The following is a 14856-nucleotide window of genomic DNA, read 5'->3' on the forward strand; positions in this document are numbered from 1 at the left end:
CGCCCGGAGAATCCTGCCCCGTCCCACGTCTTCCCTCGACTTACGTCGCCCACCAGTCAATGACGTGAGTAGGGGCTCAATCGCACTGTATGAATCGATGCCCTCGATCCTGGCTAGGGACTGGAGTCTCGATCCGAAATCTGCTATTCAGAGAAATCTTGACAGAGAGTAAGGGAGGAGAGACAGAATAAATTTTCGATTCTCATGTCCAAAGAATTAGGCACCTCATCCGACGATCACCTTCTGAAGGATGCCCAATTATGTTGCCATAGATATATTTCCTCCGCTAGCCTGCGCCTAACGAGGCTCTCTCCGGGATGAGTTGATGGGTGACCATCCTCATTAGCGGAGGCACCTTGTGATACCCAACATCCTAAAAAGAAAACATCCGGCTGTTGCGACAGCGACCATATCTACATCGTGGCCATTATCGTGTCGACCGCGAAATCGAATCCTGAAAAAAGATGACCACGATACGTGAACTCGATTCCGGAAGTCGACCAGGGGGACACTTCAGATCTTTAACTGGGCTATCGGGAGATCTCATGCGCTGTCTCGCAATTGTGCTATCTCGACGCTCGAATTCCTGTCAAGGACGCCAGAAATATTTCTCTAGCTCCCATCCATCCAGCTGCTGGCTTCTTTTTACACTTCCGGACGAGTTTACTTGAATCGGCGGGTTCCTTGCCATTCCTCAGTGAGGTCAGGTCTGGACGCCTTTGGTGGCAGAGGCAAGAGAACTCCGATCGAGACTACCATCGGCTAGTTTGCAGCTTCTAGCCCGGGGATAGCAGGGAAACACGCAGCTGCCTGGGAAGATGAGAGAGGGCGGCGAACGGGATTCGGTCTTCGATGACTGATCAATTCTCAAAAGTACATTCAGCAGACGATCTCTGTCGTGATTCGCTCGTCGTAATCTAGCTATTACTGCAGTCATGCGTCGACCAAGTATTGGATGAGTGGAAGAAGCAGGCCCCCTCCCTCAGGCCTCTTCAAGAGCAGGATTCAGTGACCACAAGATATGCGAGTTTGTATCTGGCTGTGCTCGCTGCAGGCAGATTCCGTCTCTTTTAGCGGTTCCATCATGGCCTTGTCGGTTGCAAGCGATGCACGTCATCATGCCGGCGGGTATTCTCCGATGTTGAATGTTGATCAATGGATCCATGTCCCATGACGATCCCATCCCGCATCTTCAATATGATTCCCGACCTGTACCTTCGTGTCGTACGTACGGTCTACCTCAGCGCTCCGCACGCCCCGGTTCCCGATGCTCTCCTCCAAAACTTGCGCAATTCATCCTCGAGTCCCACATGCCTTGTCTCCTCATCAAACTTGGCGCGGATATCACGCAAATTCCGATCTGGAGAATCATGAGGAGAACATCGGAGCCAACGAGCAAGAGTCTCGGAGGAAATTTTATCATGTGTGACTTTTTCGGCCGTTTATATTTCTCGGTCAGAGCTCCGCTCCAATCATAGTCGCACCCGATCCAATCAGTGCCAAATCGGGCCATTTGCCGCATCATTATCGACGGGGATCACGATCACAAAAAATATGGGTGTGGTTGTGTCTCTTTCCGTCCCAGTTGTCGCAACGAGGATCCGTCAGATCTATTTTCCCGACGAATGCAACTTGCGGATCTAATCTTTTCTTGTTCGGAGCAGGCCTACTATATTTGGCTCTGAACGGTAGACTACCAAGTCAACTTCCCGCCTCAAATACGGTGGAGGCGGTGCCGATCCCACATACCAGAAAGAAGAAGAGTGAGAGGGATCCCCTGTGGAAATCACGGAAGAGAGGATACGTCGACCCTCCGACATCGACCTAGCAGGGTAACTAAACTTAGTCGCTATTCGAAATATTCCCCCGTTTCGAACGAGTTCACTGGGAGAAAATCGGAGTTTTTTCCTCGGTACTTAATCTCTAAGCGTTACGATATCAGTCCGCTAAGAGGTGACCCGTCCCATTTCACTCCGAAAGTGCTCCAATTCATTCGAGATGAGGACGTGAGGTTTTACTCAGTTCGTGGAATTGATTGCCCTCGCGAAATTTTCCTGCGTCAGTACTGTTGCGATTCAGAAGGGACCCGGGTTGCTTTGCCAAGTGATTCTATCCATTAGGGATGTATAGAGTAAGCATGCGGCGAGAAATTTGATTACCCGTGATGCCGAACGATCAAAACCTCCCGATACATGATGGGAAACGACTCGGGCCTCGTAGTGCATTTCAGTAGGTGATACACAGTGGATGTCGACGGTTCCAAGGTGGGAGACAGGAATCCTGTGAACAAATGGGTCGGTCGCTAGACACGACGGCGGGTAGAGCGACGTTGGAGAGGCTTCGCACCCTTCGAGGAGCACCACTCCTTTCGCGCAAGAGGCACGGATCGCAGATGATTCAAACTCTTCGTCTCCCAGAATCTCGACCGGGGAAGCATTCCGTGTGTCGCAACTCGGGGAGTGGGATCACGGCGTGATGAGGCGTGGGTGTGGAGTGATGAGAAATTCCAAAACGAGTTCGAGTTCAGAGGGGGTTCTCGCTCCGCTACCATGAGTGGCTCTCGGCTGGATATGTGCGCTTCAATCCGTATACCTGAGGTTTGACGGACCTCGGCAGTCCATTTGGACATACCTAGGAACCCCCGGGAGGTCACCGAGAGATTCGAATCACATCCTGCGACATGGCTCCACTCCATCTCCTTCCTCTCGATTTCGCGGCGTCCGCTCATGCCGATTGTATTCCAGATTTTCCCGACTGAATCGAGGGAACGCCGAGACCGTGATCTTGAGCCGCGTGCAGGACATCGGACAGTTTCCATCGCCAGAGCGCTTGCGAGGAAAATGGCAGCGAAAAGCAAGCCTCGGCGCCGTGACTTAGGCACCATCTTAGCATTCGGTGTCTTGTACCTCTCAAGGATCACGTTTCCGCTGATGATGTGTCTATTCTTCTACTTCGCGCTTAATGGCCCGTTAATCGCCTTCGTAGCGGTAAGCCCAGATAAGTACTCCCCTCATGAGCATCGAACTTTTTCGCGGTGATCACGAGGAGTATTCAGGGTGACTCCATTTACGCTCCAACTGGCGCATCCGCAGATGTGTATTTTCACCCCGTCGCTATCCAGCGTATTTGTGGCAGCCACCGACATTGTTGGACGCATTGAGCTGCGATTCGAGAGCAGCATCTATCCGCCGGCTCTAGGCAAGTTTTGGCGGACGTTCTCGGGTTCTTTCTTGTACCTCCTCGGGAGGGCTCTACACGGTGAGTATACCCCAGAAGAGATCTCGAATCCCTCGTGCTCCCCTGGCTGCGGCTTGAATGAGGGAATCGTTCCAGGCATCGAGTTCCACGGGGAAGAAAACTTACCGAAATCATCGGGAGCTCTCATAGTGTACTATCACTCCCTCATGCCGCAAGGAATGTTCTATATAATTGCCAAGCGGTACCTCGAATCCGGAGAAACCATTGGCGGGATCGTCCACCGGGATCTCATGACAGTCATGTCGGGCGTGTGCAAGGTGAGATCACGACAGACGAGCTCGTCCATCAATCCGGAGAGATGGAGAGACTCCGGAGAGAGCTCTCCAGATGGACCTCCGAGGATTCAATTATTTATTTGACACAGGGCTCGGACCGAAGGAATCCATCGGGATCCTGCGTTCCCCTAATCCCTTTCTTCCCTCTGACTCAGGTGTGCTGTCTCTACTCTCAGCGAGATCGTTTGATCAAAGATTTGAAAGAAGGACACTTTCGTACTGTCTCGCCGGGAGGATCGTTCGAGACGGTTTTCAGCAAAGACTACGAGTAAGGCAATCGATGTTCGATCGTACCGAGAGCTGCCCGATCTGCCCTCTCCATTCAACGCTGCTCTGAGACGATGCAGAAGAAGTTCGAGATTCTCAAACCGGAGACATTTCTGGACTCTCACAAGACGAACGATTCGAAGACAGCTCTGACGGGCATCTGCGCCACACGATTGTCGTGTCCACTTGATCGATTCTAAGATAGTCTCGGGTATTTCCGTTACAGGCCCCTCTGGCAAGGTCGAATCGGATTCGCTGAGGTCGCAATAGAGAGCGGAGTGCCGATAGTCCCGATCTTCACAGCAAACAGCCGAGAAGCGATGCCAATCTCAACCTACGGCATGGAAGGTGAATGAGTTCAAAAGCCGCTGTCGCGCTTCGCCGCTAGTCTGTCATCCGCGGGTGACTATCATATCGGGGTCCGTCTTGAAAACACCCTTATGCTTCGATGAAGCTCTGATTACCGAGATTCCTCGAACATCTTCCATTCTTCAGGCTTATTCAGGAAGGTATACGAGAAAACGAGGGAGGCCATATACCTTCCCATCATGAATATCCCCGTGAAGTTGCGACTCTACATCGGGGAGCCGCTTTACTGCGGGGACAATGAAAGTCCCGAGGAGTTCGCAGAGCGGGTAAGCATCGGACTATTTCTCCCCGCGAGTCTGCCGACAAGTTTGATGAGGACAATTCGAGCTTCAATCAACAATTCGAGTCTGGTGCTCTCGCGGAAACCGAAGGCAATCCAAGGCTTTTTCTTCGTTCCAGGTCCGGGATGCAATCTGTCAATTAAGAGACAAATATCAACGGCAACCTGGAAGTGTGCTTCTCGCATTTTTGGAACGCTTTGGCTTCGATCCGATCAATCGAAGTGTAGATAAGGATTGAATAAATGCAGCTCCCAGTGGCATGGATCCCGCGTTAATCTCCCCGATTCAAGAACAAGGAGGATGTCAGCGAATTGATCAGGTGATCAGCCATTTCCAATCCTCAGAGAACGACTCCCAAGCAATTCCTCCGAAGTTTTCGTGTCTCCGTGCCCAGATGCGTCAAATCCATCGACTAGATTCCGTGATGCCATCTGAATTTTCCTCCCGAACCAGAATTGACTCCATGGTAACAACTGTCACCCTGCTCTTCTGCGATTCCATGTACGACTTCAGTCGAAGTAGTTTCGAGATCGCCTCTCTCATCGCAGGATCTCTGCGGCCGCCCGAATTCGTGAATATGCGACCCTACATTGGCTGCACCCGCAACGATACAAACTCGATGGGCTCCATCGGCTCGATCACAAGCTTCTCTCCAAACTCGATGCTGCCGGAGCTTCTTCCCATTTATCCTAAGGCCTCCAGAGAAATAGATTGCTCCGAGCTTCAGTTTCCGTTTCGGAGATCGGCTCCATCCACTTACCGAGCAGAATGCACACGACCCATCGGGTTGCCGTTGGTTGCGGTGTCGTATATCTGTGGCGTCAGCACTCGGGTCCTTAGTTGCTGTCTCGCCCGCGGTTCTCCGCACGTAACGCCGAGCGAAGAATCCGTGCGCGACAAATATTTATCGTATGGATATAAATCCATATCGAGCTCCAGTACCGTCACACCTCCTTCCGCGAAGACGTTTAGTGAGGGAACATTCCCGAAGCATAGATTGCTCGCGGAATTTCAGCGAGAGATGCCGTAAGCAGGTCAAATGCTTGTCCCAACCTCGAAGTACTGGATGCCCAGTCGGTCTCAACAACTTATCATAAGTTGACGTCCCGGGCTAGAATGGTGAGAGCGATGCTGATGGTGGGCGATGAGGACAATCTCGGTGGGGGGATCGATGAGGTCTGATGGAGATCGAATCTCGTGTACTCTAGCAGACGGGGACCTGATTTCCCCCCGCGAGGGCGTCGATAAAATTGAGGCGCGTCGCCGCAGCGGAAGTTCTGAACTCATCACAGCGACCGCTCCATGCGATGAAAAACATTCGGCCTCTTCATCGGCCTGTAGGTCCCCGTTCTCTGAGCCTTCTCTCGAGAGCGCAGCGGCATCGTCCAGCGGCCCGAATCTTTCGATTCCGGCTGAGGTGATTAGTCATTAGGAATAATTAGATTCAAGTAGGTAATTTTTCCTCACATCCGTAGACCAGGATGAACTACGGACGCTGAGTCATTTGGAGTCAATTCCGGCTAATCCTGTCGGAGGCTTAGACAGTGAAACGACAAAATATGAATACCTTGCCCATTCGGGTCCCGGAAAGTCATGCGACTGAGGAAGTTTACTGAATCGTGTGTTTATCGGATCGAGAACTGTCTGGATGACGAAAACGTCGAGGCTATATCTCCCATAGAGCGCATATAGTCATTATCGTCCAAGAGCTTTTCGGAACTCGTCGCTCCTGGAATGAAAGTGCTCCAAACTCGCGGTGAACAGTCAGCTCACTAGACTACCTCAACATGAGACTACTGCCGACCTGCGTCCTCCTGATTTCCCTGGCGCTGGTTTCAGCACAATCCCAGATAGAAGGGGAATCCTCTCCTGCCCGCACACTGAGTACCTCATTTCGATCCATTTCTATCGACCAGATTTAAGGATTTTCTCGAATCTGAGCGACTCCTAAAAGCATCGCTCCGCAGGCTCCATCCACCAATATCTGACGAGTATTGGACTCGGCCGCCTCGCCGTAGAATGTGAGTTGATGGGTGCCCGTACGGTACCGAAAACTCTATGATGGCCGCGTTTTGAGCCTGAGATCCGAAAAATCCGCATCCTTACAGTTGACCACCTCGTCGAATTCCTGAGAACCCACCGCACTTTGCTGCAGAATTCGACGGTCGAAGCCACGACGGCCCACGAAGACTTCACACCCGCAAAAAATACGTCAGAAAGTTCGTGAGAAGACTCGGCGGTGAAGTATCAGATCAGAAAATCTATTGCAATAAAGCGTCCTCTTCATTCATAATGTGTTGGGGGTTTATAATTGAGGTACCGGCGGATTTCGGAAGATTCTGGTCCAGGCTGACCATGCCAGTGAGTCGAGCGGTCCGCCCAGGCTACCCCATGCTAGGGAGACATAACAACTCATTATCTCATGAGGGACTCGGGTACACGCAGGTTAGAAATACCACGGAGGCCCACGAAACGACTGTTATAGGAGGAGTAGAGCAGAGAAGCTCGGGCAATGCTGGCGTCTTGGAAATTATGAGATCATGTCTCGGCCTTTCTCTGCCGTGTATGCCTCGATGGAATAACTGTTTTACGATCGGAACTTTACTCAACGATCCTCGACCGAGGCCATACGAATGAGCATGTTTGAAGTACGTGTATCGACACCTCGAGCAATTAGTTGCCGCGGTTTTCATTCATCCGTTGGGAATCCGGAGGCCCGAGCACAGAGAATTCACCGTGTTTCCGAGCGTGACAGGCAATCACCGGCTCGGTCAGAAACTGTCGCCGCTCTTCGATCCATTATCCCATGCACCGCACACACTGTCTCAGCGTCGTCTGCGCCTTCGAAGCTAAAGTCCAGAACTTTTCTTCTTTCTTCACGATAGACTCCAGCTTGAGACTCACTTGATCATGCATGGAACCAATCTCGAGTCCAGGGAAGTCGTCAGATTTTCCGCGAGAGTCTCACAACGCCATGAGTGAAGCCAATCTCATTCTAAGGAAGGTGATCAGATTACCCGTGGAGAGTCAATCGAATGGATTGATTTAAAGTATCGGACGAGTACTTCCGACAGTCATGAAGAGGGAGGCCGTGGGGCATTCCGCGATTGTTTGGAAGGGCGTTTATTTCGGAGCAACTTCATAAGAACTTCTCACTCGGGAGCACTTCAATCAGCCATAGATGTGGTTGTAATCTAGCCGCTCCTCTGAATCCAGAATTTCGTGTCACTGCGGGGTTTTCTTCCTCTTTGTTCCATTCGAGGCACCTTCCCCTAATATTCCGAACATCCGGGTAGGTATCTGTGTTATCAGATCAGCGCCGATGATCCTCCATCGTTTCCTTCTCCTGATGAGCCTCTTCGAATAGCCCTTGAAATGCCCTCACGGGCCAAGCTGAGGTCCAGACACTTCTAACCGATAGAGGGGATGAAGCAAGCAGCAACGATAGTTATCAGTGTTCATTCGATCACGTTGGGACACGTCATCTCTCGCGAGGGATCGTCGTCAGTGCGGATGTCGGTCCTAGAACAATTAATTAATACTTAAGTAGTGAGAAGCTGAACAGTACGATTAGCGTGTGTAAGATGTCTCACTTCCCCGGAGTACTGCCGGCTCCCAGGCCGCCGTCTGCTAGATGAGAATGTCATGAAATGTCGCTCGGTACGATTGGGTCGAGGAGTCCCCGTGTGTTTAGTATATGGAGGAGTATTTGTATCACGAATCACAAGTCAGTTAGTCTCTCTCTCATTCGGAGCGGAAGAGCATAAAAATCCACAGGGTTTGCGAGATCCTTCGCATCGAAAAGGGGGGCTTCCACAGTGCTGTGGGATCGTTCACTATACATCTGAGAACTATGAGAATCATCGCGTGTTTTTTCTCGTTTTTTCTGTCGTAATGGTTTCAGCACAGACACGTCCAGGTTCCTTCATCGCCAAAGCATCAGGTGATTCCGACAAAGGGCGATTAATTTCGATCGCTTCATGGCAACGAATCTTTTGCTTTAGGATTGACTTCTCAAAGCATCGATCTCACATTCGCAGAATTCCTCGCGGCGCTCTCGGAGAATACAAAATTAGCGCTGGGAGACTTCCACGGAGCAGGTGAGATATCTCGAAAATGATTGAGCTGTGATCTGAGTCAGGTTGTGGTAACCGAATCTGCACGGAACTGGAGATCTTTCCATCCTTCCAGGGGAAGAGCTGGTCGAGTTGATGCGGGTCATACTCCGGGCTGTCCCAGGTTTCCGATGGATATGGCACGAGGTGCCGCAGAGTCGACTTTCTGAATCGTCCAGGCTCCAAGAATAAACCGTCTCTTGAATTTCTAAAGATGGTCACAGTCATCAATCACTGATACTAGGGAATAATTCATCATCGAGAGATGCCGGGCCTTGGCGACGATGTTGCGGAGCCGGCCAGTTTTCTCTGGAACGACCTTCTACAAAGCAGATGTATACCGATTCAAGTCGGACCTCCCGTTCGGTCCGCAGAGTCGACAATATCTCGGTCCAGGCAGGATGGCTCCTGCAGGACGCTTATTTCTCCCATTGGAGCCTCCTCTCTATTTCTAATTAGGTACTTCCAAGAACTAGGCCTTGTTCATAAGAGTTTTCTGCAGGAGATCTTCACTTGGGTCTCGATAGAATCGGAATTATAAGGAAGCGGAGCTCTATTCGGAACTCGAGTTTGCCACAATATTTAAACGAATCCGGAGCGGAACGAAACGAGTGCCGACGACCAGTCCGTCACACGAGTTTCTCGAATGAATTTCATGGCAGTTTGATCCGCGATCCTTGGTATCGGATCCCTGAACCGCGGTTTTATCACGAGCCCCGGACTTGAGAAGCTGGGATTCTCGACCGTTCACTTGAATCCTCCACTCCAGGATTCCGCGTCCCGAATTGAGGGATTATGTTGTATGTTGTTGGAGCCCACGCTCGAAGTTACGCGAATAATACTGATGATTGATGATCGTCTGTTTCTCCCGGAACGCCCCCGTATCTCTGAGTCGAGATAACTAGTTGGTGACGCTATCAGATTCATGCGATTTCTGCTGTTCGATAGAGGCGATCGTCGACGGAGCAAGACACAATCACCTGGCGCGATCTGACGGAAGGGTTATTGCCTCTCGTAATCCCTCTAAGTTCTCCACTGGAGAGTTAGCTCCCCTGTGGGCTCGGCATTCTTCGAGTTCTCTCGCAGCGTTGAGCGCTCTGGAAATCGGAGGCCCATACTTTCCGCGAGCAATCCTCAGGATCGGCGATGCTCGTGAGAAGTTTCATCGTGGAATCCCCTTCCTCCGACCGAAGAGCGCCATGAAGCGCTGTAGCTCAATTCTCAGCTCCTCTCCGGCCTTATGGAAGCGCTCATTTTTTCCCGAGCGCTGGAGGAGGGGATCTCGATTGACGGCTCCGGACCCCCAGTGATTAGCGGGTAATTTCAAGTCCAAATTCGGAGATTCGAAGCTCTTCCCTTCGGATAGCACGCGGAGATCGCGATGTCTCTTAGATTTCTCCGCGGAGCTAGAGCGATCGATTCAATCGCTTGCAACGGACGACGAGCTCGTAGAGGTTGTCCAACTTCAGATGAGCGAATGCGAGGCATGTTCAATCTCACAACGACCACCGCACGACATTTGAAATCATCCCGCTTAAATCTATATTCCGTCATGTATCTGAAGATTCACGCAGAGATTGCCCAAACACATATTGAATCCACTCGAGAGGATATACTTGAATACGAATTGAATCGTTCCTGATCTCCCAGGTCGGAGAATAAACAGGAATCATCTCGACCGCTGACATTGACATCCGCACGTTTCGTTCGACGAAGCCGACCCTACAGGTTGAACGTGTGGGACCGGTCAGTCGTTCCCGCGCCGGCACCGAGGGAAGCCACGTCGTCGACGAACAAGATCTTCGAGAGTCAAATAGAACGAAAGGAAAAAATCTCCGTCCCAGGTAAGAAGAGCTCGAGGTTCACGCCGCGTCTCATTCGTTCATTCCGATTTCCTCGAACTTGCGTTTATTTGGAGACGGAACCCGCGATCGTGATTCAGCGAAATTCGGATGACAGCGAAGGTGAAACTATTCACAGATTCTGCGCCTGATCTCGAAGGACAGTCGAAGAAAACGTCGGCAAAAATGACCCAAGCACTTGTCGTCCTGAAAACGAAGAGCTCCTTCCCTTGCAAATCATGCGGAACGAGCTACGGCAGCAGGCGAAATCGACAAAGGCACAACAAACGGAGGCATCTCAATGATCGCACCTCAAACTTCCCTCCCCGAACAGCTCCGACTTGCAGTTCAGATTCGAAGGCGGAGCAGTGTCGGAGTTCTCCTGGGCGCAAAGAACCCGAAGTGATCCCCGATTTGTCCAAGTATTTCACAGGAGCCGTGGCATGTGCTGAGATCGAGTTGGCAGCCGAACGTCGCAGAAAACATGTGCACCATTACCGACCGATTTGTACGTGCGCAAGTTGCACCGCGACGACAGCTCGAGGGAGGATAATTGAGAGGAGATTTTTGAAGACACGGTCTAAGGTGATCACGTGCGCGGCGTGCGACAATACCTTCTACGACACCGGAACTCTGGGAGCACATTTCAATAGCCGTCACCTTCGTCACAAGACAAGCATGAACCGCAAACTGAAAGATGACTGCATCCAAGCTCGCCTAAACGATCGAGATTACGTCGACGAGGATTTTTCAGAAGAGTCCGAGTGGGACGACTCCGATTATTCCGAAGCTGAGAGTGACGGAGACCCGTCAAGTACGGAACAGTCAAGCTGTTGAAACCGATCAAGAGTCTCGCCGAGAAGCTCTAGTCAACGATGAAATTCATCGCTTGCGCTTTCGTCATCAGCAAGGAGTCTTCGCTCCTCGCCTGGAAGGCGGACTTTATTGACTCAATCCTCGATCCTACGTTGCCATTGTGAAGGCCGCCCGCTCGGATAACGAATGCTGCGAATGTCCAGTGCGCGTGCGAATCCGAATTCATGTTGTAAATTATTTGTGAGAACCTGACTCCTCGCGTGAGAATCTACCTAATTTAATAATAACGATCGAGAATACATGACAATACATCGTTCAAATATCATATATAAGAATCATTGCTACCACCTGACGATTAGGGATGACCATCCCCTTGAATAAATGCGTAAATACCACCGTCGACAGGACGGTTCTGAATGAAGGAAGCATCTTTTCCGTCATTGGGGCGAGCCCATCTTCTTGGGGCGCTCATCTGGTCAGTCGCCTTCATGTTGGCAAGGTTTTTCCTCTATTTTTCACCAAGTAGTTTTCCTGGTAGACGCGAAATCGAGGAGAATCGAACCCCGGCTCATCTGAGCGAAGGATAGGTTCCTATAATCGGCGCATCCACGCTGCCGAAGATGAACCGCTCAGGTCCGAACACTTTCATCGGAGGAAGAATACGCTGATCTCGCGGAGCACTTTGGAGTTATGGCTTTTAGTCTACCTCCCTGGGCGAATCTCCGACCCCGAGATTCTCCAACTATCCCTCCACGAGCTCTGGCCATAATATTTTAGCCATCATGGTTGAGCCGGGGACGAGCTTGCATTGCGCCCGGTTCTGGGCATCCAGAAAGATTACCCGTACGCCAGCCAACTGTATGCTGTAAGTTTTCTGTGACCCTGTCCGTTTGGGAGGAGTCTCCTGTATCCAGTCAACGGGAAACTCATTTTATCGTGAGTCGTGGCGTCCCAGGGCTGTCCGTGTAGCATACCCACGGAAATGGACAGCGATGCTGATCGAACACGGCTCGTCACGTGAAGAAATGGGCTCTCCTCGCAAACGACCATGGTTATGGTTATGGTTATGGTTATAATTGATCCTCGCTGATGTCTACACGTTTTCATTGTCTACATGAGCGACCCTGGTCCAGGGGCGAGTTTCCTCAGCGGATCCTTCGGGTCTCATCCTCCCACTTCTCGAGCATTCTCCTCGTCTCCTCCCATTCCCCCCCATCATCCACTCCAATGAAGCCCAGTCTCCTGGCGAGCGCTTCCGTCTCGTGATGACGCGAGTCACATTTCATTATTATGTGTGGTATGGTTTCTATTTGACCGCCGCATCTTGTACAATGCGGGTCAATGGATTCGTATTTCGCGCGGTGGGCTCGCGTAGGTAGCATTCCCGCACGGGCCAATGCCAACAGTGCGCTGCCCCGGCTGTTTGTGTACAAGCCGCGAGCAGTCATGCCTCTCTCCTTCCATTCTCTGTAGAGCTCCAGGCTTGATTTGGATCTCATTGATTCCGACCAAGTCTCGCTCAACCTCTCTTTGATACGTTTCTTCACCGTATCATTGAAAAGCGTGATCCTCGCGCTCTGATCTTCCCGATATTCAAGGGGGATGTCCGAGCAGCCGAATCTTGTTTTCAGGAAATTGAGTCTCTTTATGGCATCCGAGTATATGTTGACTGCAGCCATCATCGATAGAACCATTCTGGGCCATCGTGATGAGTCCATTGCACTGATCCTTGCAAAATATCGGATTTTACTTTGTGCTTCTCGGGCCTCGAATGTGGACCACCCAAGTTCGCCGAGCACGAAGTCTGACGCTACTTTGTGTCCAGTTATTCCCATCGCCCATTTCCCCGCGGCTACCTGAGCTCTATCGAACAGGGCTGCGATTTGCTTAGATGCTCTCGATGCTAGCACAGCGTTCGCATATGTCAGCCTAGGTACCCCCGTGGCCATCCATTGGATTCGCGTGATCTCGAATCTGTTGAATGTCCACAATACCTGAGCATTGAAGTCTTTGTACGTACATTGTGTGCCCTCCTTCTTCCATATTTGTTCCTGTATCAGGAGGTAAGTTCTGGGCGTTGCATATGGTGGTCCCTAAGTATTTGTAGTCCTCCTGGAACTCTATATGTTTTCCTTGTATAATCATTTCTCTTGGTTCTCCAAGCCGACAGGTGTTGAATATCACCATAGCGCTCTTCGCCGGATTAAACTGTAGACTCTTTTCGTTCCCCAGCTCCGTCACAATCTCTAGCACCCTACTCATTTCTTCGTATGAGTGGGCCATCAATAGGAGGTCGTCGGCATACAGCAGTCCTGGTATTCTATGGGTTGTGGGTCCGTCGTCTGATATATTTGTCAGCTCAAAACCACAGTTCGCCCACATCAGTCTGGATTCCAGTTCAGCTATGTATAGTGCGAATAGAATCGGTGACAGGGGGCACCCTTGTCGGAGGCCTATTTCAGTGCTTATCCTCAAGGATCTCCTTCCCCCAATTTCGAGCCTTACACTATTGTCAGTGTATACAGTTTTGAGCAGCTGTATCCATCTCTCGTCCATCCCGAGCTCCTCCAGTGTATCCCATAGAGAATCCCTGGATATCCTGTCGTATGCTTTGGTGCAATCTAGGAAACATGTGATCAGGCCCTTGTTCTGTTTCCCCGTTAGCTCGATCGCCGAGGTCAGGATGAATAGATTGTCCTCCCCTCGTCGGTCTCGTCTAAACCCGTTTTGCATTTCTCCCAGGACTTCCTCTTCCTCCATCCAATCGGATATTCTTGCCGCGATAATTTTCGTGAATAACCGATATAGGACGGTCGATATAGTTATGGGTCTGTATGTATCGAGTACCCCTTTCTTCGAGTTTGGCTTCTCAAGTAGTGATACTCTGCCATCTCTCCAGTCCATGGGGACGGCTTCGTTACCGTTGAGGATTCGGTTGAACAGTTTAGTTATCCAGTTCACACCTTTTCCTTTCATATATTTGAGTACCTTCGCCGGTATCTGATCGTCTCCGGTCGCAGTTTTTGTCGAAATCTGGCTCAATAGTTTCTCTATCTCGACATCATTCGTAGATATACCTGAGGGCCTACATCGAACCTCCGGCATCCTTTCCCAATCCATTGGTTGTGCCATCAGGATATCGCATCCTACGTCCGTGAGGTGTTGCTCAAGTGCCTCATTGGGTATTTCCTTCCCATCTCGGCTCTTTACCCGGATTGGTTCATCATTCCGTTTATTATGTCGTGAGACATATCTCCAGAATCTCTTCGCCCTCTCACTCCGGGGTCCGTTCAGAATCTGTCTACTCAGACTCTCGTAACGTTGTCTTTTCTTCCTCACTGACGGCCGCCTTTCAGTTTGTTTTGCATAGTTCGGAACTCTGTCTCAGTCCGATCTATTTCATACTGGTCCCCATATTTTCTGGCTTTTCTCCACTTTCGATTCGCCTCTTTTTTCTGCTTGGTTATCTCTCGTATGGCCCTCGAGAAGTATATGTTCTCCTCTTTGGGTTTGATATCTCTAGAGCTTTTGCTAATACTTATTTGTATAGCCTCTTTTATATCGTCATACGTCGTCTCTCCGCGGGACCCTTCGATTCTCCGTATTATTTGGTTTACCGAATCCGCCGCTCTTC

The 14856-nt window shown here is 50.7% G+C and overlaps 1 protein-coding gene and 2 long non-coding RNA genes across 3 annotated transcripts; all 3 read left to right on the forward strand.

Annotated features, from left to right (window-relative positions):
• The first annotated feature begins 2933 nt into the window (after positions 1-2933).
• Positions 2934-4074, forward strand: LOC100901437 (uncharacterized). Its single transcript, XM_003740933.1, has 4 exons — positions 2934-2987; positions 3093-3258; positions 3334-3515; positions 4027-4074. The coding sequence occupies exons 1-4, from the start codon at positions 2934-2936 to the stop codon at positions 4057-4059; spliced, it is 435 nt and encodes a 144-aa protein (XP_003740981.1). The 3' UTR covers positions 4060-4074.
• Positions 4075-6127: 2053 nt separating this feature from the next.
• On the forward strand, positions 6128-6744 carry LOC100908828 (uncharacterized). Its single transcript, XR_145359.1, has 3 exons — positions 6128-6334; positions 6418-6471; positions 6559-6744. It is a non-coding gene; the product is annotated as an uncharacterized LOC100908828 (long non-coding RNA).
• Positions 6745-10284: 3540 nt separating this feature from the next.
• Positions 10285-11647, forward strand: LOC100909114 (uncharacterized). The gene is made up of 2 exons (XR_001951158.1): positions 10285-10409; positions 10546-11647. It is a non-coding gene; the product is annotated as an uncharacterized LOC100909114 (long non-coding RNA).
• Positions 11648-14856: the final 3209 nt, after the last annotated feature.

Source organism: Galendromus occidentalis, unplaced genomic scaffold (genome assembly GCF_000255335.2).
Source record: "Galendromus occidentalis unplaced genomic scaffold, Mocc_1.1 scf7180000077089, whole genome shotgun sequence".
NCBI lineage: Eukaryota > Metazoa > Arthropoda > Arachnida > Mesostigmata > Phytoseiidae > Galendromus > Galendromus occidentalis.

Coding starts and splice junctions, on each gene's coding strand:
- LOC100901437 (XM_003740933.1), top strand. CDS start 2,934: ATGTGTCTATTCTTCTACTTCGCGCTTAATGGCCCGTTAATCGCCTTC. Junction 3,259..3,333: donor CCTCGGGAGGGCTCTACACG/GTGAGTATACCC, acceptor GAATCGTTCCAG/GCATCGAGTTCCACGGGGAA. Junction 3,516..4,026: donor TCATGTCGGGCGTGTGCAAG/GTGAGATCACGA, acceptor TTTCCGTTACAG/GCCCCTCTGGCAAGGTCGAA.